Raw genomic sequence first — 21,282 nt, 5'->3', positions numbered from 1 at the left:
CCACTGAGAGGCCCATGTGGTATTTCTCCAGTTTGTGTCTAATTAAATCTTGCAGGGGGACTTTTTGCAAAGAGACAACGGTGGAAGCATGTCGCGGCTGAATATTTTGCTGATTTTAACAATGTGCATAAAGCCTAACTCTTTCGCGAAACTTGGTTAGAACCATAAACAAACAGACTGGATCAAGCATACGGTGATTAAAAACATTGAATTTCTCTGTAAGTTACTTTGTTTAATGTTGTCGGACCCTTCAATAACAATCTGAACCTGTCAGTCGCAAAAACAATTATACTAGTTTTCCTGTAACTTTCAAATGTATCAAAATAACAGAACAATATTTCCCCTTGTGTGACTAGAGCTCATCAAGTCGGCTATCAACATCAGAGCAGACAGGAATGCAGTGGAATGGTTGAAGTTAAGGGATGACTGGTCAGATAGATAATGCCTAATAGTTCCGTCATTGAAGTCAATTAAACAACGTATAGGAGGTTTTTTGGCAGCCTGTCCTCCTTTCCTTTTAATTCGAGTTTTTATGATACGTTTTTTTAAACTTGGCTCGTCCAGCTGTTTTAAGATATTGAACTGATATTTTCTCTGCTCTGATTACTTAAGAAAATTATGTTTCAGTATAAAGGTTTACCTTTTGTTGCCCCAGACCATAGAGACACTAATAAAATAAAGATGAGATTTGTTTTTTTGTCTATCTAAATTAGAATCAATGGAAAGTGTTTAAAAGTCGAGGTATTCGCTGGATCACGCACTGGGGTTACGTAATGTAACCCAGCTTCTATGAGTATAGGCGCAGCCCTCTAAGGCTATCGCTATTGGGTAATCCCCACTGCACACGTGTGCAGCACTGACAGACTTATTCCACGCCCACCTATGACGTGGGCCCCACCTCCAGGCTCACTTCCGTATAAATAGGAAGTAAGCCCTACAATCCACTCCAACAGCTTTTCTTCAGCTATTCGCGGAACCAGTGGGGCCCGAACCTTAGAGGGCTGCGCCTATACTCATAGAAGCTGGGTTACATTACGTAACCCCAGTTATATATCGTATAAGGCTTCGCCCTCTAAGGCTATCGCTATTGGGTTAAGGGCGAAGCAGGATGTAGTCTACGCCCCACTGGCTCCGTCAGTTAATAAAGCGTCTTTGGGTTCAGAAAAGCGCTATATAAAATTAATATATTATTAATATTATTATTAATAACCCATGTCCATTTCGCCGTGCGTAAATGGAGCATCCCATTTCCAGGGAATATAGCATTAAAAAATGAATATTTCTCCATCAGGGAACGAAGGTAGGCTTACTCGGGCTACCTGTCGTTTATAAAAAGTAGAGATCGAGTCTCCCTTGTTAAAAACGATCAAGAGAGGGGAACAAAAGGGCGCTCTCTAACGGTAAGTCCACACAGCAGCTTTAGACGAATCTTCCAACGCTTCTCTGCCCATTGACTTTGAATGGGGATGACGTCACTTTGCCTCGCTTTTCGCCGAACTGCATTGTGGGGGAGCGAAGCGAAGATTTCCAGGATTTCCAGGATTCAAAAGTTGAGCAATGTTCAACTTTTGAAGCTGAGCTGGAAGCGCCAGCCAATCAAACACGTTTATGCAAATCTGACAGTAGAAACGCTAGCCAATCAAACCGCGTGTAAGCAGGGAGAACCAGACCGCAGTTCATTTCCTCATATTCCAAACGAGAAATTACGGTAGCAAATCACCCGGTTCTTTACGACCAGAACTATTAACGGGATACAAACCGGAGGAACCAGGCATGGAGGGAGGTGGCAGAGACAGTGGGTGAAACTGGTAGGTTTTCGCCTGTTTGGGGAGTTTATATATATATATATATTGCTCGCATAAAGTCCCCGGGGTTTTTTGCTTTGTATGTCGGGGGCGGGAGATTCATGTGATTGGTTGTTGGTCGCATTGCTCGCAAAAAATCCCCAAGCTGTCAGACACGCACAGCTCCAAGATTTTTGAAAAGCTGCTGTGTGGACGTACCGTAAGTACCGACAGGCAGGAGAGAGGGCATGCAATTGAAAACCCCCGACATTACTCATTCTGGCAGGCTATTCAGTACTGAATGTGTCAGAGAGGAATGGGAGACATCCCTCAAATAAAAACGAATAAAAGAACAGGGTGAAGACCAAGATGCCGCAATGCAAATGTCTTCCACTATCATTCCTCCGTGCAACGCCGCAGAAGTTGATATTCTCCTGGTGCTGTGCGCTTTAATGTTTTCCGGGGGATCCAACCCAGAGGAGAAATACGCCTGTGACACAGCCTCACACAGCCAGTGTGACAGGCGCTGTGCAGATAGAGGCTGCCCTAACGAGCGCTCTCTATAATGCACAAACAGACGCTGGGATTTGCGTAAAGCAGCCGTGCGTGCAACATAGCATGCCAGCGCGCGCACGGGACAGAGGAGATGAGATGTGGCTTCCTCCTCTGATGTGTGAGGAGGAGGAAAGAAGCCCTCCAAGGTTATCACTCTCGATTTAAACGAGCTTGTGATCACCTTTGGCATAAAAACCGGGTTAGGGCGCAACACCGCTGAGCTGCCATCTCCTTGGATCCGGAGACATGACGGAGCCACCGAGAGAGCAGACCAATCACTCACCCTTTTAGCTGATCTGAGAGCCAAGAGCAGAGCTACTTTGGCTGACAAGAACTTCAGGGGGACCAGATCTAAAGGTTCAAATGGAGCTTTACTCAGTGCGCGTAACACTAAAGCCAAAACCAGACATATGTCTCTGGGCGGGCATTTGATGTACCAGGGCGGGCCCACCCCGAAACTTACATTTCCCGGGAAAACTGAATTGTCAACGGGGGGGGGGGGGGGACGCTCGAGATTCCAATCCTGCAATTTCCCCACAGGTGAAAAGAGTTCACATGCTGAAAACCCAACCCCTGCAGGGGGGTCTGGGGAGATTCACCCCCAGGAGATTTTTTGAAATACTAACATAAAATACACATTCTGGTACTCTCTTGAGAAGAAAAATAAATAAATCTATTACTACACAACATATTTAAAAAAATTAATGCCATTTCAGTTTTGTGTTACTTTGTTCTGAAAGCTGAACCTGCTGCTCCTCACAGAGAGAAGAGGGAAGAGGCTGTGTGAATTACTTTACATTGTGGATAAGGGTGGATAGCCCCCATTGTTCTGTGTGTCAAAATGAAAAACAGCCCACACATCAATCATCAAACCGCGGGGTCTTATTTAATTACGTGTTGATTTATATCAACACGTAATGTTGTATCGATGTATATAGAGATGTACTCCAGCAAAAGTATTCTCCGTCGGGACTTCCTGCAACAACACCACGTCGTTATCTTGATTCTGATTGGCCAGAAGACATTATCAAAGATGTTCTATTAAGAAGATGATCACTACGTGACAAACGTTTTCAAACCGTTTCTAGTCTTCGGTATTTCCAGACAAAGTGACTGCTGAAATCAATCTTACTAACTGCTGTCTGTGCAATTTACTCCGCGCGAGTTGGCGGACTTTATTTAGCTTACTTTAAAATCATTTTTCATGGTGGGGCTACGCCATTTCTTGGTATGGCTGTAGCCTACCCCAGTATACCCTGGCGCCGCCACTGAACATAATAATAAAACAATTAAAATGTTGTATTCAGCCCTGATTAAAACAGCGGGCCCAAATCCTGGATGGGCGGACCCAAATCCTGGATGAGTGCGCGACCTGCTCTGGATGTGCTGTGGTTGTCATGGTGACGAGCCAGGTCAGAGGGGAGGGGGCCTCCACACGCTGCATCTCACACCGGCTCTCATCCTGTCTCTGTTTAGGAGAAGGCTCGTAAACTGGACATTGAGGCGCGTTCACGCTCAAACCTGCTGAGGAATGAGCGGAGGTGTGTGCAGTGCTATTCACACAGTGCGTAATAACAGCCCTGGGCTCATTACGACCGTGTGTAGTAGGCACATCTGGGACAGAGGAAAAACCGTGCTGCCTGCTAACCGACAGGTTAACAGCTGCACCGGAGGAGAGCTGTCACTTTCTCCATTCTCTGCTATGAGAGTCGCGCTCTCATGCGGGCTGAGTTCAATTCCACTCCCAGTTAAATGTCTGGGAGGGAAGAGGACAGCTCTTCTTCCAGTTGATAATGAAACCCAGGCTTGACAGATGAGATACGAGCTGTATCGTCTGAAAAACCGCTTCCTCCCTGGAGCGAGCCAGCCACAGCTGGTCGTCCAGGCAAAATAACCCTCATCCCCATTCTGAGTAGCTGCTCCAACCGTCTCCACCCACTTTGAAAAAAGTGTGTGGAGCCAGGAATGAGAAACGCAGGAATTTGCTGTGTTTCGGGATGATGGTTACGTGGAGGTAAGCATCCTTCAGGACTATGGATGTGCACCTCCCTGGTGAACACACTCCAGCACCTGTTTGATCGTCAGCATGGGAAAAGGCCATTCCCTTGTTGGACACTGACAGATCGAGGATGGGTCTCATTCCCCCCACCCCATCTCCTTCGGTAAAAACCCCTGATTTTCTTCCCTTTGAGGAACCCCGGGAAAAGGCTTTCTTTAACCAGAGTTCCTGCCGCTCTGCACGGAGCGCAAGACACTGTTCCTGGGATGACAGGACTTCCTGTATCCCGTAGAACTGCTGGGGGAAAGGAGAATTGCAGAGACTACCCTCTGCCCATCCGCCTGCTCATCCATCTGTCCATCAGACACACTCGCCGCCACCCTGAGTACCATACAGTACTCTGATGGTGCCGGGTGTACATTCTCTGGATGTACTGTGGTTGGTAACAAACCATGCCAGAGCCCTCCACACGCTGCATTCCACACAGGCTCTCAATATGTCGTCGTTTAGGAGAATACTCGTAAACTGCGCGTTCACGCTCAACACCACTAAGGGATGAGCGGAGGTGTGTGCAGTGCTGTCCACACGAGGCGTAATAATGGCCCTCCGTGGGCTTATTACGACCGTGGGTAGGAGGTGTCTGAGACAGAGGAAAAATCCATGCTGCCTAAACCCAAAAAGTTTACGGTAGACGGATTTGAATAGCAAGCCCAGCTGTTTTATTAACCGATAAGTTAAAAAACCCAGCCGGCTTAGGCGGCGAGCAATGCTGCCAAGTAACCAATAGGCTATTGGCAGCCAGCTTAACCGGGGAGCCTTGCTGCATATTAACTTCCCTCTGTCCATCTAACCCACGCGCCGTCCTCAAGGCGCGAACCTGCTCTGGATGTGCTGTGGTTGTCATGGTGACGAGCCACGCCAGAGCCCTCCAGACGTTGCATTTCACACAGGCTCTCCTTATGTCGCGTTTAGGAGAAGGCTCGTAAACCGGACATTTAAGGTGCGTTCACGCTCAACACCCCTAAGGGATGAGCGGAGGTGTGTGCAGTGCTGTCCACACTGTAATAATGGCACTCGTGGCTCATTACGACCGTGTGTAGGAGGTAGGTTTGGGACAGAGGAAAAAAATCCGAGCTGTCTAAAACCCAACAGGTTTTAAAGACAGCCGGTTATGCAGCGAGCCATGCTGCCTATAACCGACAGGTTAGGGGCAGCCGGCTTACCCGGTGGGCCTTGCTGCTTATTATTATCAATCTGTCCATCGAATACACGCGTCGCCACTCTGAGTAATACTCTGAGAGCGCACGACTGTTTTGGATGTGCTGTGGTTGCCCTCGCCGCCGTTGCCCATGAAGCAGCCCAAGAGGGGCCCGGACCGAAAAGGCTGCGAGGGGCCCTCCACACGCTGCATCTCCCACCGGCTCTCATCCTGTCTCTGTTTCGGAGAAGGCTCGTAAACTGGACATTGAGGCGCGTTCACGCTCAAACCCGCTGAGGGAATGAGCGGAGGTGTGTGCAGTGCTATTCACACAGTGCGTAATAACAGCCCTAGGCTCATTACGACCGTGTGTAGTAGGCACATCTGGGACAGAGGAAAAACCGTGCTGCCTATAACCGACAGGTTAGGAGCATCAGGTTTAACCGTCAAGCCCTGCTGTTAAATAACCGACTGGTTAATTACAGCTGGCTTGTGCCGCGAGCCCCGCTGCCGCGCTAACCAACAGGTTACAGCCGGCTCAAACGGCGAGCCCCGCTGTCTGTTTAACCTACAGGTAACAGACAGCTGGCTTATGCACCTCCACACGCTGTATTACACAGCGGCTCTCCTCATGTCGCCGTTTAGGAGAAAACTCGTAAAACGGACATTGAGGTTCACGCTCAAACCTGCTTGAGGAATGAGTTGGGTGTGTATAGGAGGCACATCTGTGACATAGGAAACAAACCCGGGCTGTCTAATTAACCGACAGGTTTTAAAGACAGCTGGTTTGAGGCGTAAGCTTGCTGCCTAACAACCGACAGGCTGTGAGGCAGCCGCTTATGCAGCTTTATGTCATCCGGAGGAGAGCTCTCCTGAACCGGGACGGGAGATCTCATTAGGCGGCTGCCTTTCCGATGATCTCCGGGAGTTCCTGGAGAATACCGCCTATCGACGGCAGAGCCGTGATGGCGGATAGAGGGACCCGTTGACCCGTCGTCAGCCCGGCAGCCGAACCTAGGCTCGGCTACCGGGCTGACCCCGGGCCCCCGCCCCGTCTCCCCCGCCGGAGGAGAGGGAGACAGGGCGGGGGAACCACATGGTGATCCGTGAATGGAGGGGAAGGAGTCGCCTGACTGCTGCCCGCCACTCGGATCCAATAAATAAAGGGCTTGGTCCACAGAGTAAAACTCCTGGACTAGCCAATCATCCTCGGCCGCAGCAGCGAGAGCGTCCGCTCTCCACTGCCTGTGGGCCAGAGGGAGACGGACACAATGAGTGCACGACACCTGGGGAGTGAGAGCCGCGTTTGCGTGCTCTAATCCCCGGCAAAACTCACACCGTGAGCTCCGGTCGTAACTCATATGTCGGGTTGACACTGGGCCCCCACCCTGTTTCCCCCGTCCGGAGGAGAGGGAGGATGGGCCCAGGGGAACCAGGAATGTTTGCTCTTTTAGTAAGTAGCTCTTAAAAGAACTTGTTTTGCCTGTCAATGCTTCTGCAACGGAGTGCTGAAGAAAAGTAGGAGTGGATTGTAGGGCCTACTTCCTATTTATACGGAACTGAGCCTGGAGGTGGGGCCCACGTCATAGGTGGGCGTGGAATAAGTCTGTCAGTGCTGCACACGTGCAGTGGGATTACCCAATAGCGATAGCCTTAGAGGGCGAAGCCTTATATGATACAGAAGGGATGGATCTTATCTGCAGGACAATAAAAACAGTAGTTTTGTTACCTAAGCCCAAAACAAGTTGTTTTGTTTGAATGCCAACCTTGAACATGTGTTTAAAATGGCAATGTCAAGTTTCACTTTCACAACTGTGGTGCAGTTTGCCCTGTTTGAACCATTTCAATGGCAGTGATAACAACTAATGCCGGCCATTTAATAGGCTGACATCATTCAAAACGGGTACTAAAACATGAAACAATTCTCTCAGTGGTCTTCTCTTTTTCAGTAACATACCATCTAACAAAGCCATTACAATACCCTTTATTCAGTGCAATCTCTTGACTGGGGGACTCATTTCACATAAAAAAGCAATTGCACTGCCGTGGTTTATTAGGCAATGAGACGAGGCGAGATAATGTTTTAAGTTACCTTGACATGACTCCAGATCTTCCAATATGTGTGCAGCCCACCGGAGCTCTGTATCAGAAAAAATATGCATGGCTGTGAACACCAAGGGGGATAATAAAAGCATGAAATGGTATAATCGTGCAATACATCCTTCTATTGTTGCCGTGGCGATGAATAAATATGATCCGACGATCGGGTCTGACTCAGTCCAGTGCCTCCTTTTAGATGGCTTTCCTTTAAACAGTACACATGTTTTGGACTCGATGTCTTCCACATGAATTACTGTGAGGGTAAAATATTATGTGTGGAGGAAACTTCTGTGTAGCAATGTCACCGACTCATGAAGGAGACATGGGATGAGCAGGAGCTTTGATGTCAAACACTGATGATTTATTTGGAGTTTCGGCCAGAGAGTTGACAAGACAGGTGGTGTGTCACGAGTTGACACAGCGGTTGCCAAACCAATTCTGAAGAACTCTTTCTGTAGCTCGAGGTTTTATCTAGTTCGGAGTGTAATAATCAACATTCTTGAGACTAAACAAATATGGACCCTGAATCTAACTAGAGCTCTCGTCCATAGAAAAGAATAGGCGCCAGGGAACCTTCGTCCCTGAACAGTAAATTACCTCATGGCGGCTTGTGCTCTGTCATAGACTGACAATAACAATGCGCCCAAGCTCCTTAAGAGAGATAGCAGCAATACCCAAGGCCGTAGACATATGCCATGGGAAAGGAGACAATCAGAGGAGAAAATGATGAACTGTGTCAAAGGTTGAATACCTAGGCAAATTATTCCCTAACATTATGAATATATATTATATACATTATGAATATATATTATCTCTTTTAAGACTCTATATGACCCTGTTGGAAACTGGCTTGAGCGCGCTCACAAAATAAGTGCCTGCGCTAGTAGCGCGACATTAGTTCCCGCGCTCCAGCCAGTTACTGTGGGCTTACGTGATGCAGAGCTCGTCCCTGCCTCACTCCTCATCGCTCCCATGTAGTTGTAGTGGAGCTCGGCCAATTTGCTGATTTTGACTATAAAAAGCGATTGGAATCATACAGAAATCACACTTACAACACAGATCAGTGGAGACATTTTATTATTATTACTATTTCGTTTTTCTTTAGTTGTTTTTCCGTTACATTGGAGTATGACAGGTGAGGCTCTGCCTCCCCTGACTGCACGTCGCTGTAGAATTGTCTACCTCTCAGACAGATTTGTATTTAAAAGTAGAAAGTTGTCATGGATAAATATATTATGGTATTTTTTATATTTTTGATTTAAATGAGTGTGAGAGAAAACAAGAGTTACCTGGATAAAGAGAAATAAATCAATCATTTTAATGTACAAGGCGTTGCTCCTGTGTATCCAGTAATGTATCATTTGAATACAAATTAGAGACCACTGAGAGGCCTTATTGAATTTCCTATTGCTATTACGTGACTGTGGCCTCGCCGGCTATTAGTGCGCCGTAGGGAACATCTGCCTGGTGCTCTGTGCTATGCAGGTCTGCCACAGACAGCTTTTCAGTAGGAAATACACATAAAAACATTCACCTCTCATCTACATTCAGAGAATGTAAAGTATTTTTAAAGAGAGGGAAGTTTTTTTTGGTGAGAAATGACTGTCGAAATTAAAACCTTCATATAAACTTTGCGATTTCATAAATTCAGCTTTAGAAAGGGATTTGTGAGGAGTAGGCAGCCTTGGTGCTGGAGAAGCTTTTGATGGAGCTATATTTGAAAAGCCTGTGTCGCTTAACATTACCGTCAGTGTGAGAAAGTTGGTGTTATGTAGAAGGCTCTGGGCTTAACAAGAAATCATTCAGTGCATTTAAGTTTCTTTTCTTTTTCAAACTGCCAAAGCAGAGCCCTGAATAGAGCCTGGCATTTCTACATCAGGACTGTGTCTCTGTCAGGGTGAAGGCTGTTTTCACGGATGCTGCTTCAGGGCTTGTTTGTGTTTGGGCGCTTTACATTCTGTGACTTTGACAATGACATTGACTTAAACTGTCGTTCTGGCTTTTATGGAGTAGACATCTGCAAGACGAAAGGCGCAGTATGAAGGAGGCCATGTGTGCAATTTAAAGATGGACTTTTATTAATCCCTCGTGGGGAAATTGTTTCTCTGCATTTTACCCATCCTAGTGTTAGGAGCAGTGTGCTGCCATTTTGAACGGCGCCCGGGGAGCAGTGTAGGGAACGGTGCCTTGCTCAGGGACACCTCGGTAGCACTTGAACTGGTGACCTTCCAGTTGCCAAGCCTAACCCAACCCTAACTGTATTAAACATTATTATAATTTATGTTGTTTCAGTTGTGGAAGTTCACTCTAGCCTTGCAGGTTAAACACACTTTTTACAAATTACTGAACCTATTTAATTACTTACTCATTTTGTGCCCTCATAAATGTTTATATTAAGTTGCAAGTTGTGATTATTATATATTATAATATTGTTATAATACTTTTCATACACTGAATAGTTTATTCTTTTAAATTTCAGAAATAGAGAAAAGGTGTAATTTTACTTCAAATTGACCAACGACCTATAAACGAAATGTCCAAATAAATACAAACTTATATATCCTCAACATTGAAAGAGCAAGATGTTTTATTAATGCATACATGTATTTATTTTGTATTTGATTGAGATTCAAATATGTTTAGAAGCTTATACTGACTCTACAGTTACCTTAAAATACACAAATTATTGTATTTATTTCTTACTGTATAGCTTCTCTTTCTAAGATGTCTCCTTTTGTTCATCATCCTCAACCAATCCTCCGACATATCATTCCAATTTACCCCCCAATTCTACACACCTCCCATCTCCATTGCCCCCTCCTTTGTAAAGCCAAACTCTCATCTGTAGAGAGCAATAACTGCCTCTGCAGGACGCCATGCAACATGACCCGCTACAACAAAGAGCTGTCCATGGTTAAAATCCCCAGTAAGACCTCTGCCCGCTACCTGCAGAAGAAGTTCAACAAATCTGAGAAGTACATCACGTAAGTAGCCAGTAACAAACCACCAAGTGATGCTCTGGTTCTGCTCATTATGTCCGGTGGATAAGGAGAAATCCCTAACTCCATTAACATAGACATAGTAAAAGACAATGAGTGTGAATCATTTCATCACCTCAGGAGTTCTCTTCTTACCTTCCCGTTTTGTATCCATTAAGCAATGTGTTGTGGTGTTCCCCAAGGTTCTGTCCTGGGTCTGTTGGTTTTTTCTCTGAACATGCTCCCTCTCCGCCATTCATTTAAAAGATATACCTTCAATAATCAAGATGTTTCTATGGACCAGACTTTGAGTCTTGTCCCGAATGTAAATTGTTTGAATGTCTCCTCTCTCTACCATTTGGAACTGTTTTTTTATTGGTAAATGTCCTTCCTTCTTGAATAATGTAATTTACCTTTCACCTGCCTGGGCTACACTCACCTGTGGGTTTGTGCAGCCCCACGTCAGCAGCAGGCCGCTGCTGTCCTCTGTTTGCTCGGTGTTCCTTGCTCCAGGATAAAGACTAAAGGAGTATGTGCTTTTGAGGTTGGAGCTCTTAAGCTTTAAAAGTTGCTCCCATTGGTCTTAGGATTTGTGAACACTGTGGAGTCTTTTAAAAAGCAGCTCAAGATCCCTTTGTTTCGACCTGCTTGTTAAATGTCTCTTGAAGCTTGAAGTTTGCATTTCAAGCCTGTTCTTTTTTTTGGTTGCATTTTCTATTTTGTCTTTTGTTGTGAAGGACTTTGTGACTACTGCTCTTGAAAATTGCTACACAAATAAACATAATTATGCGTATTTGGAATAAATGAATGCTTTAATTAAGATATAAATGAACAGTTGAAACCACTTGCAAACTGATAAGCAACAATTCCACCAATGGGTTGTCTGATGGGAAAATACCAGAAAACATTCAGATCCTTTATTCCCTCATGCAAATTGCAGATACATCATTGTGCAATTTAAAAACAATACTAATTCACAAAGATATGATGTGTGGTTTCTCGTAAATTCCAAGCAATCTTCGTTGATTTAGTTTTTTACAAAAGCATACAAGTAACTATCATTTTGGGTGAGGCACAATGAGTGCAGCTGATCATATTTTAGACTATTTTTCAACCACGTTCATTCAGTTTGAAAACACTAACCCAAGCAAACATTCATATCAACCACCAATAGAGAACCGCAGTGTTCTCTATTCTATTCTATTCTCTAGTCCTAAAACCCAGAAGTAAGTAAGCATTTTTACCACTTCCGGTTCCTTCCACAAAAAGCAATGCAATTACTCCATAGGATTTTGGAAAACAGCTCCAAATAAGGTCTGTGTTTGACACAAATTGAAGAGACAGATCACGTTTTGTTCTAAGACATTAAATACATCAGCAGTGAAGAGTTTACGTGTCTGAAAAACGATGGTTGTTAACAAGTGGCTGAATAGGACTACAGAAGTTGTCGAGGCCGTCTTACGTCATTACACCGAACACGTAAAACACTCCCGCTAAGTTTGTTTTTCCCCGTGTTCTGCTTGAAAGCAAGTCCCTGCCTCCTGCAAACTGTTCAAACAAAAGCTTCAACTTGTACAATTTTGAATCTGTAGTTTTGAATATGGATCTTAAGTCAGCGTGGCGTTGAAGGAGCGACCCTGCTGTAGTTTGTTTATAGCATAACGTTAGCATTTTGCTTCTGGCGACTAGATTTATGATTCGATAATTATAAAAGTAGGGTAGACATGTGGATATTATCCGGCTGAACAAAACGTGATCCGTCTCTTAAAGGTGGGGTAGGTAAGTTTCAGAAACCGGCTTGAGATACACTTTTTGTTATATTCCATGGAATACTCTTAACATCCCGATAGCAATGAATATCTTAAGTGCTTTGACAAAAAATCCATAAAAAAATTGCATCTGTGGAACCCGTAATACTGTAAAAAGTACAACCAATCCGTTTAGCCGCCCTGTCTGTCAGCCTTCCATCTCGTGCACGTACAAATGTATCTCATGCGTGCATTGCAGCAGTACTTCAATGACTCGCCAGCAACAGGCGGCCACTTTCACCAGTCTGCTGACGTCATGTGCGCGTTCATGTGTGTTGGAGGAGGTGCTCTGTAAGGAAGTCTGAAGGAACGGGCGGATTCTTTTCGGCTGTGTACTTTCAAATTGTAGTGCACTCGAGCCGGTTTCTGAAACTTACCTACCCCACCTTTAAATGTGTGTCAACCACAGACCTTATTTCCAGCTATTTTCCAAAATCCTATGGAGAAATTGCATTGCATTTTTGTCAAAGGAACCGGAAGGAGTTTACTTCCAGGTTCTCTATTCAGAGTCTCTGCAAAGTCTTCAAATGACCTTGTGGAAAGCTGAGCATCTGAGTGATCAGACATTTAAAGGGGAACTCATACAAACTGACCACAGAGAGGATCTTGCATCCTCTTTGCTGACAATATTGTCTCATATAGGCCTTTTAATTAAAAACTTAAAATACTGTTATCCCTATGAAAAGATGAGCGACTGTGAGCTTGTCCTCCGCCCACACATTGGCTGTGTTTCCTTGCCTGCTCAGCTTGGTAGAAAATGGATAGACTGTTGCTGATTGTGTTGCTTGCCAAGTCATCACTCGGTGTAGGATTCATTAGGATTAATGCCCAATTTATACCTTTGCAGAGACAACATCTTGGTGTTGGACGTGTTCTTTGAGGCTTTGAACTACGAGACCATCGAACAAAAAAAAGCTTACGAGGTCGCTGGCTTGCTGGGTAAGATTCATGTTACCTTTTTTTCCAAACCTGAATTCAGTCTACTTCAGTCATGCTACTATTACAATTATTGAATGAATAAAAGGAAATTGCCCACCTTGGCAGCAGATTTGGATAAGTAATATATAGATGCCTGGTTGTAAGGTCATGGTGTGTGTGACCTACAGTTATCAACAAAATGTTGGCTCCGTGAAATGTTGTGATTTTGCTAGCACTGAGCTGCAATTGATAATTTTTTATAAAGGTTGTAACAACTATAAATAAAAAGCCGACAGCAGTTAGCCAAAGTGAAGCATGAGCCATTCAAGCTAATGGTCAAAAATAGATAGAAAAAAGCCAAAATAAAGCCATAGTTATGGCATTACCAGTTCATTTGAGTGGGGTCGTAAAAACATGGGTAGGGTCTGGGTTTGGGTCTCAGCTGTAGACAAAAAGCTATTATGTTGGCTCGTTGTTCTCATGAGACATTGGTGTTGAGTCTAAATGTGTTTTTGCTGTGGCCAATTATTTGCATTTCACTTTTTCTTGCCCCACAATTATGTTGAGGTGTACTGCACTACAAAAACTTGAAATCTTGCCAAGTCTATTTGTCTAATTTCTAGCCAGAATATGTCTTTACAGTTGATATAAGACATAATAACTTCAGAAGTAACAGTGCAGTGAGTCTTATTTTGAGTTGTATCTCAGATACCCATATTTGTTTACATATTTATTAGAGAATCACCAACTAACATCAGAAAACAGAACACTGTTGAGCATGTGCGGCTTATATTGTAACACAGAATTTCCTAAATCTGGTCAAGATCTGATTTATCTAAATATCCCATCTTATTTCAAGAAATCTAACCAAATTAATTTTCACTTGTTCTATTGGCAGATGTGTATACTTATTTCAAGTGAAAACAGCTTGTTTTCATTATTGTTTAACTTGTTTTTGGAGCAGCATTTTTTTCCAGTGTGTCAAACAACTCTTGCTAAATCTTTTCCTACATCAAAGTCTCAACATAGAAGTTATTTTCCTCTATTCTTCTTTACACTTCTCCTGTGGCTGTGTCCTTCTACAGGTGATATTGGAGGCCAGATGGGTCTGTTCATTGGAGCCAGCATCCTCACTATCCTAGAGCTTTTTGACTATGCTTATGAGGTCAGTCTCAAGTTGCTATTTTCACCACTGTTAAATCATCGATTTACACCCACACACAATCCTCTGCAGGCTCTCACAGCTTTTGTCTGTACATAACATTTTCAGAGCTCTTGTTTTCTGGTGTTGCAGTGAATAGCTATTGCCTTGACTATGAAAGGTGACAACAGAAACAAAGTCACTAATTCAGCTCTGATACAAGAGCTATATATTTACTTCGGCTGAGATGAAAGAAAGTGTGCTCGTGTTTTTTCCATTACCTTTGCTTTACTGTCTGGCGCTCTTTAGAGCTCACCACGCTGCTGTGGGCTGCACAGGGTTCTGACAGGCACATTATAGTCTTTGTCTCCCCTAGGCTTATAGAAAATATACAAGAAAAGTCATTTAAACGTTTTTTTCTTTTTTTATTACCATAAAGAAGTCATTGGGAGATGATACCCTCATGTTGATGACAAACACAGCTCTAAGGCTTAATTTAACAGCTTAAACGACGTTGCCATATCAACCTCCTCATTTATTTTTACTTTGGGGTCAAATGTTCCTGTGCAGTCATTAATTACAAGTTGAGTTCTCGAATATCAGACTGAGACTGACATTTATTTTCCCGATCTACAGGTGGTAAAAGACAGACTGTTGGATTTACTGAGCAGAGAGGAGGAGGAGGAGAGTCATGGAGAGGATGTGGTAAGAGCGACCTTTAACCCCTCACTTGTCAATCTTTCTCACAGAGTGCTCCACCGTAAGTGGAGCGTGTAGATACATTGTTATTTCACACACTCTGACGCAGCAGGACAAATTGGCTCTCTGGAGAACCTCTTAAAAAGTGAATACAGAAATTAGGACTCTGATGGAACTCTTAACAAACACATCCATCGACATCTGAGTTAAATCATCAAAACTCAAAGCTCAGCAAAAGGAGAAGGTTGGGATGGCATTTGCATGACGTAATGTGCAGGTCAGTTGGTAAGAAGTGTTAGGATGGTCAAATAATGTCACTGGACATCACTTGTAAGCGTGTGGCTAAGTTAGCTGAACAAGTGAAGGAGCCAATGGAGCAGCTGCAGCCTCAGTGGCAGCACCCTGTTAAAAACGCACACATAAAGTAATTCACCTATTTCTCCAACAAAGGACCAAAATATCAGTGGAATTGTTTGCGCAAAGTGAACTACTCTCATTTTATACTGTCCGTCCACTTACTGCTAAAATGTAAAAAATACAGGTTATTGTGTCATATTACCATGGCAGCATATTAGTAAAAAGTGCTTAATAACGTCATGGCGTGCAGAAGTCGATGGTAATAGACCATTTTTTGTTTTAATGTAGTCCGATTACCTTTTTGTTCTGTTAACAACCATGCATGTTGCATAGTTTTCAGCAAGCAGCCCAGCGCCATTTGATCCGTTTGACCAAACCCACAGAGGCTGGAGTTTACAGAGCTGTGCAAACTCATGACAGGTTCAAACTCTTCCAAACTGCATTTATTCCGGATAACCTTATGCTTCAGAGATAATGCTTTTATTAGTATTCAGAGATTTCAAAGCTCCTATCGTTGCTGCAATTGGAGACTTCTGGGTCATTTACCCGGAATTAGCAAAGAAAGTACAATACACGCCTTTTCATTCTTTTCCCAGAGTTCCTGTGACCCTGTGGCAAACCACTCGGAGTCCATCAGCCACACTGTGACCGTCCCCCTGCAGACAACGCTGGGCACCCTGGAGGAGATTGCCTGCTGAGGCCCTCCCCCCCGCCCCTCAGAGCCCCACGCATCCAAAGGCTGCCTCCACTGGGTGGCGCTACATAGGGCAACCTGCAGGACCCTAACAGGGGGGGGAGGAGACGAGGACAAGAACAGGGGGGCGCTGCGCTCTGTCACACCGCCCTATCTGAGGCACTAATGGGGATTAAAGAGCTGTCGGCTGGACTTATCAGCCCTCTCTGTCACCCTGCACTGTACTCTGGTGGGACGGTAGCCTCCGCTGGGCCAGACCTGCAGTGGGGTCTCCACATAGACGCACACAGAGAAGCAGAAACTGGGTGGGCTGACATCCCACAATGGGGTTCTCCCCTGTGCAGCATATCCATGTTACAAACACATTAATATGTCGCTCACTGCCAAATGAACTGTACAAAACTGGTTTTGAACTGCATGCATCTATCGATCTATCTTGCTCTCCTTGCTGGACTGCAGTGTTGCTTTACTGTACATGTGTGCCATTTGTCTCTCTCGAACTGCAGGACAGGCCTGTGAAAGGCCCAGGTGAGATATAAACTTAGAATGTACAGATTGAACATATGGTGGTTTGAAATCATAGTTCAGATGTGACCAATCCTTCAAGTGATGTATCATTTCTGATCCCAAGGTGGAAGGTGGTTGGTGATGTATGAGCAGGAAAAAAAACACCTTTGCTCTCTGAAAATAGTCGACTCATTATGCAGGCAGCATTTTTATTTTCACCTTTTAGTTTCAGTGGAATCAGTTTACTAAAAGGCATGTTTTCTACCTGACTGCCGGGGTGTTAAACTGTTCCCCACAGACATCTTTAAAGGGATGTCATACACTTACTGTTAATGTATGTGAATAAATGACTCGCTGGCTTCTGGCTGCTGCACCCAAAGCAGCACCCAGCTAAGAGGTGGAATCTGAATTGATTTGCCTGCCAGAGAGCAAGCCGTGTAGAAAATGTAGAAAACAGTTTTTCATTAGCAGAAGTCAGGGTAATGTTTAAGACAGCTCATACCTCTTTATCAAAGGTGGCATCATATTGTCCTTCACCAATAAAGAAAAAATATTCTGGCAATTAACAAAACAATAAACAAAAGCACGATGGGTTCAGCCAGGATTAGGTAAGGATACAGGGTCTGCTGTGATATGGTGTAAATATCTGTGTTCTGTTTTTTCTCATAAAAGCAGCTACCACAGACATGTCCGAAGCAGAATTGTTCTAAAAAAAAAAGTCCAGAAGTGACTTCACATTTGTCATTTTGTTCCTTAATGTTACTCGCTCAGTGGTTGACGATGTTACCTAACAGGCAGTTGCATTTTGACGGTTGTTGAATGTCATGCTAAAAATGGAAGACACACTTTGCTGTAAGCACCTGAACCTCTCTGAACTTTCTGTGTGTTCAGAAACAGTTGCATATGTACGGCTTTACACCAAAAGCTTGTGTGAGAATATGTGGAAGCTTTAGTGTCCATGATCAGTCTCTGTCATCATGGTTATGTACATTACAGGTAGGAATGAATTCAAGTGCTTTGTGAGACTGTTTGACGTATGATTTCCCATCTGTGGCTCAACCTGCCGTCTGTGTGTATCTCATGTTGTCGCTTCAGATGAACACAATCTTCAGCCGTCGGGGGGCGAGACAAATGTCGTTCTGATAACGACACCGGCTGATTTCTCTCTCTATTTTGGCTTCAATGGTTATCGCAGGACAGCTTTTTCTCATTTTGTGATGCAGCATACATTGTGTGTTTTTAATGTGAAACATTTAAATTAAAAAAAGGTTGTTTTGCAATGTGTGCGTCCAGTTGTGGCATGGCAAGATTATGTTTAATGCAACGTTCAATAATAAGGACAACAAAACGTAATGCAATAATAACACAAGACAATATAACAAGACTAATGTGTCTTTCACATGTGCAGTCGATGACTGAAAACAATGGCTCAAAATTGGACGCCTTAGTTAAAGATATCTTATGTATAAATGCAATTGGCCTTTCCCCCTCTTTTTCTTCCTCTGCTGAGTTCCATGCCGGTTTAAGAGTATACAGCCATTAAAACAGCACTGTGAGGCTTACAACTAACATTAGCATGCTAACATGCCCACCTTGAAATGGCTGACAGGCTGACGGGTAGCAGGTGACATGTTTACCATCTGAGTGTGTCAGCAAGCCAACGTGTATTAATTAGCACTTTGAAACTGATGGGAATGTCCTTAGTTTAGCAGGTTATTTGTAATTAACCAAAGTCACAAAAAAGGCCTCAGGATACCAAGAGATGAAACATCCGGGGATATATTACCATCCGACCTCTACAGCTAATTCAGAATGCTGCAGCCAAACTGGTCTTCGACCTCCCCAAGTTCTGGTAGCCTTCCGAGCTGTGGGGGATCAGCCAATTCCTAAATGCAGGCCTTGGTTAAACTATACACTCCAGCTTGCCACTCCATCACTGCGAGTGGGACCCAGTTCCCTCAAAAACACGCCTGTTGGCTATCCTGGCTCCTCAGTGGTGGAATCAGCTCCCCATTGCCATCAGGACAGTAGAAACTCAAACTGCATATCTTCCTTCGCAAACTGAAAACTATGATAGAAAACCGACCTGTTTCAATTAAATTATTGGAAATGAAATGTAATTAAAAAAGCACTTAAAAAGTTAATTTAGGCCTTGTTACTAATTCACCAGCACTTACAATGGTATGACTTGAATTTCTATGATTTTTGTACTTATTTGAAGTTGCTTGGATAAAAGCGTCAGCCAAATGTAATGTAATGGGATAAGTCACGTTTTTTGATGTAGTATATTCTGAAAGTGAGTCAGACGCGTCTTGTCGCGTCATGTCATCCTGATGGAGCTGCTACAGGAAAAGTCGGCAGGAATTATCCTTTGGGAAAATGTATGTCTGCAGCATTTCCCCATATCCACTCTTTACCAAAATATTTGAACTTACAGACATAACAAGATGCTGCATTGAAAGAAGGAATACGATGGGATGTATTTATCTCAAATCAAGCTGTGTGAACATAAAAATAAAAAGGCTGCAGTATAGTGCACGATACGAATAAATAACCCAACATTTATTCTAACAAAAGGCAGTGGCATGCAGAAGTGTTTTGAAGCCTCAATTAAATAAATACTAGAGAGTTGGAGTGAGTGTAATCATCCCCGTGTCATGTCTTGGAAGCTTTTTCAAGTGGACGGAGTCGACACAAAGCACCTGAAAACTATTTAGTTTCACACAGCAGCACGCACAATGCACAATGGATGGAGTCACGCCACAGCAGCGAAGAAATCAGCTTGAAACCTGATTGAGCCTGCTGCTCCATGAAGCTTTGCAGCATATAGGAACATCCTATAGCAACAGCAGAGGGCACTGGCACTCAGACATAGTTATCTTCTCTGCACCTACAGTATGAAATGACATGTGAATGAATGACTGCTAGGAAAGATGACATTCAACTTGAAGATTGCCTCAAAAGCAGAAGCAGGAATGACGGTAATACATGGATGTACTTGTAGGCCTGATGTGCTCCAGTTTTCAGAGCGGGAATTTCAATTTCTTTAAGTTAAATATTGTAAAAGATTATTCTGGGTTTTTGGTTAACTTCTCTTGTTATTCTACACATTGCCACAGACTCTTATCTGGAGCTGCTGTAGGCCGGGAGTTTATCCTCAGTTCAGTGTCAGTTCATTTAGCAGAGGACATTGCCTGCAGGTCAGCCATAGTGCATCAGCAACTCATTGCTAACAGACTGGATGCCTTTGCAGAGTGGGAACTCACACACAGCAGAAGCGTTACAAGTTCTTCAAAGAGAATTGTAGAAACCATAAGATCTAATACTCCTGTGTCTTTTGGAATTTATTTAGAGAGAAAAATGATCATCCAAATTCAAAAAGTTGAATTTGGGTGTGAAAATAATGTAACAGTCCAACAAGTACCAAAAGCCCTGGTAGTAAATGCAGGCGCACCGATAATTCAGGCCTGCTTCTTTAGTTTGTGTGATTCATTTTGTATTAGTGTTTCTAACAAAGGTATTTGTTGAAGATTTGTAAGGTTTAACATCCGCTTTACCAAAAGCATGCTCTATGGCTTCATGGCATTATAAGCACAACTACTTGTTTTTATCTCAATGAAACACATCTGTGTGTCTCTTCAACTGGCCTCTGATCTTATAATAACATTTACTTGCAAAAACTGTGGAAACTACACTGCACACAACTATTATTTTCATTATCTATTAAATTGTCTTTATTTTATTATTTGTTCTATTATCCATTAATAAATATATTGTGTATAATGAATCATCAAAATAGTTGAGTTTTCTGTTGACTCATTTATTCTCTAATGCAACTTTTATGAAACAATTACTTTGAGTGTAACGTTGATGTTAATCTTATTTACCTCAAGCTGTTTAACCTATGTAGGAGTGGACAGGCCACTCGCTCCTCTGCTCATGAACTTAACTTTTAGGATTTGTTTGTTGGCATGTTAGCTGAGGAAAAAAAGAAAAAAACTAATTTTAATAAGCTGGAAACGAGAGTCCTAATTTGTTGCAGATTTCACATCAGTACATCAAAGAAGCACATACTTTATCCCCTGTTTCCTTTGATCTGCCTGAACAGATCTTTTGCCAAATATTTGTATTCACGGTCAATTTGACTCAACATAACTCAGGAATAGATTGTGAAGCTGCACCGAATACATCGACACAATATCCACTTCAAGCCAACCTGAGAAATGTGCCACCTGAGGCGGTGTTACAGCAACATTGTCAAATAAAACGGTATATAATAAGATCCCATAAAAACTCCCACAAGTTTAATATTTTAAGAAGTCAGAATTAGTTTTTGGAAAACATTTTAGTTTGGGCATGCTACTATTTATATTGTGAGTTTAACATTACATTTAGTTTATTCCATCATCCTCCGTTTCTACAATAGGTGTTTCAACAAAAAGAACAAGGCTAAAACCTTTGTCTTTTTACTGTTGGATATTATATTGAATTCTTTCTATGAATAACAACAGCATGTTTTTAAGTCATCAATCAATGTTTATTTA

General features: G+C 43.3%; 1 protein-coding gene across 2 annotated transcripts in view; it reads left to right on the top strand.

Moving 5' to 3' along the window:
* The window catches only part of asic2 (acid-sensing (proton-gated) ion channel 2), a 483,151-nt gene extending 463,562 nt beyond the window's left edge, over positions 1 to 19,589 (top strand). For both annotated transcript variants that reach the window (XM_034089272.2, XM_034089271.2), the window contains 5 exons: positions 10,467 to 10,620; positions 13,270 to 13,361; positions 14,426 to 14,505; positions 15,118 to 15,186; positions 16,134 to 19,589. In XM_034089272.2, the coding sequence (XP_033945163.1) occupies positions 10,467 to 10,620; positions 13,270 to 13,361; positions 14,426 to 14,505; positions 15,118 to 15,186; positions 16,134 to 16,235 (497 nt within the window). In that variant the 3' untranslated portion in view covers positions 16,236 to 19,589. The remainder of the gene's footprint in view (positions 1 to 10,466; positions 10,621 to 13,269; positions 13,362 to 14,425; positions 14,506 to 15,117; positions 15,187 to 16,133) is intronic.
* Positions 19,590 to 21,282: the final 1,693 nt, after the last annotated feature.

Source organism: Pseudochaenichthys georgianus, chromosome 8, assembly GCF_902827115.2.
Source record: "Pseudochaenichthys georgianus chromosome 8, fPseGeo1.2, whole genome shotgun sequence".
Taxonomy (NCBI): Eukaryota; Metazoa; Chordata; class Actinopteri; order Perciformes; family Channichthyidae; genus Pseudochaenichthys; species Pseudochaenichthys georgianus.
The sequence above is the reverse complement of the archived record's forward strand: the minus strand, read 5'-3'. Positions and strand labels throughout refer to the sequence as shown.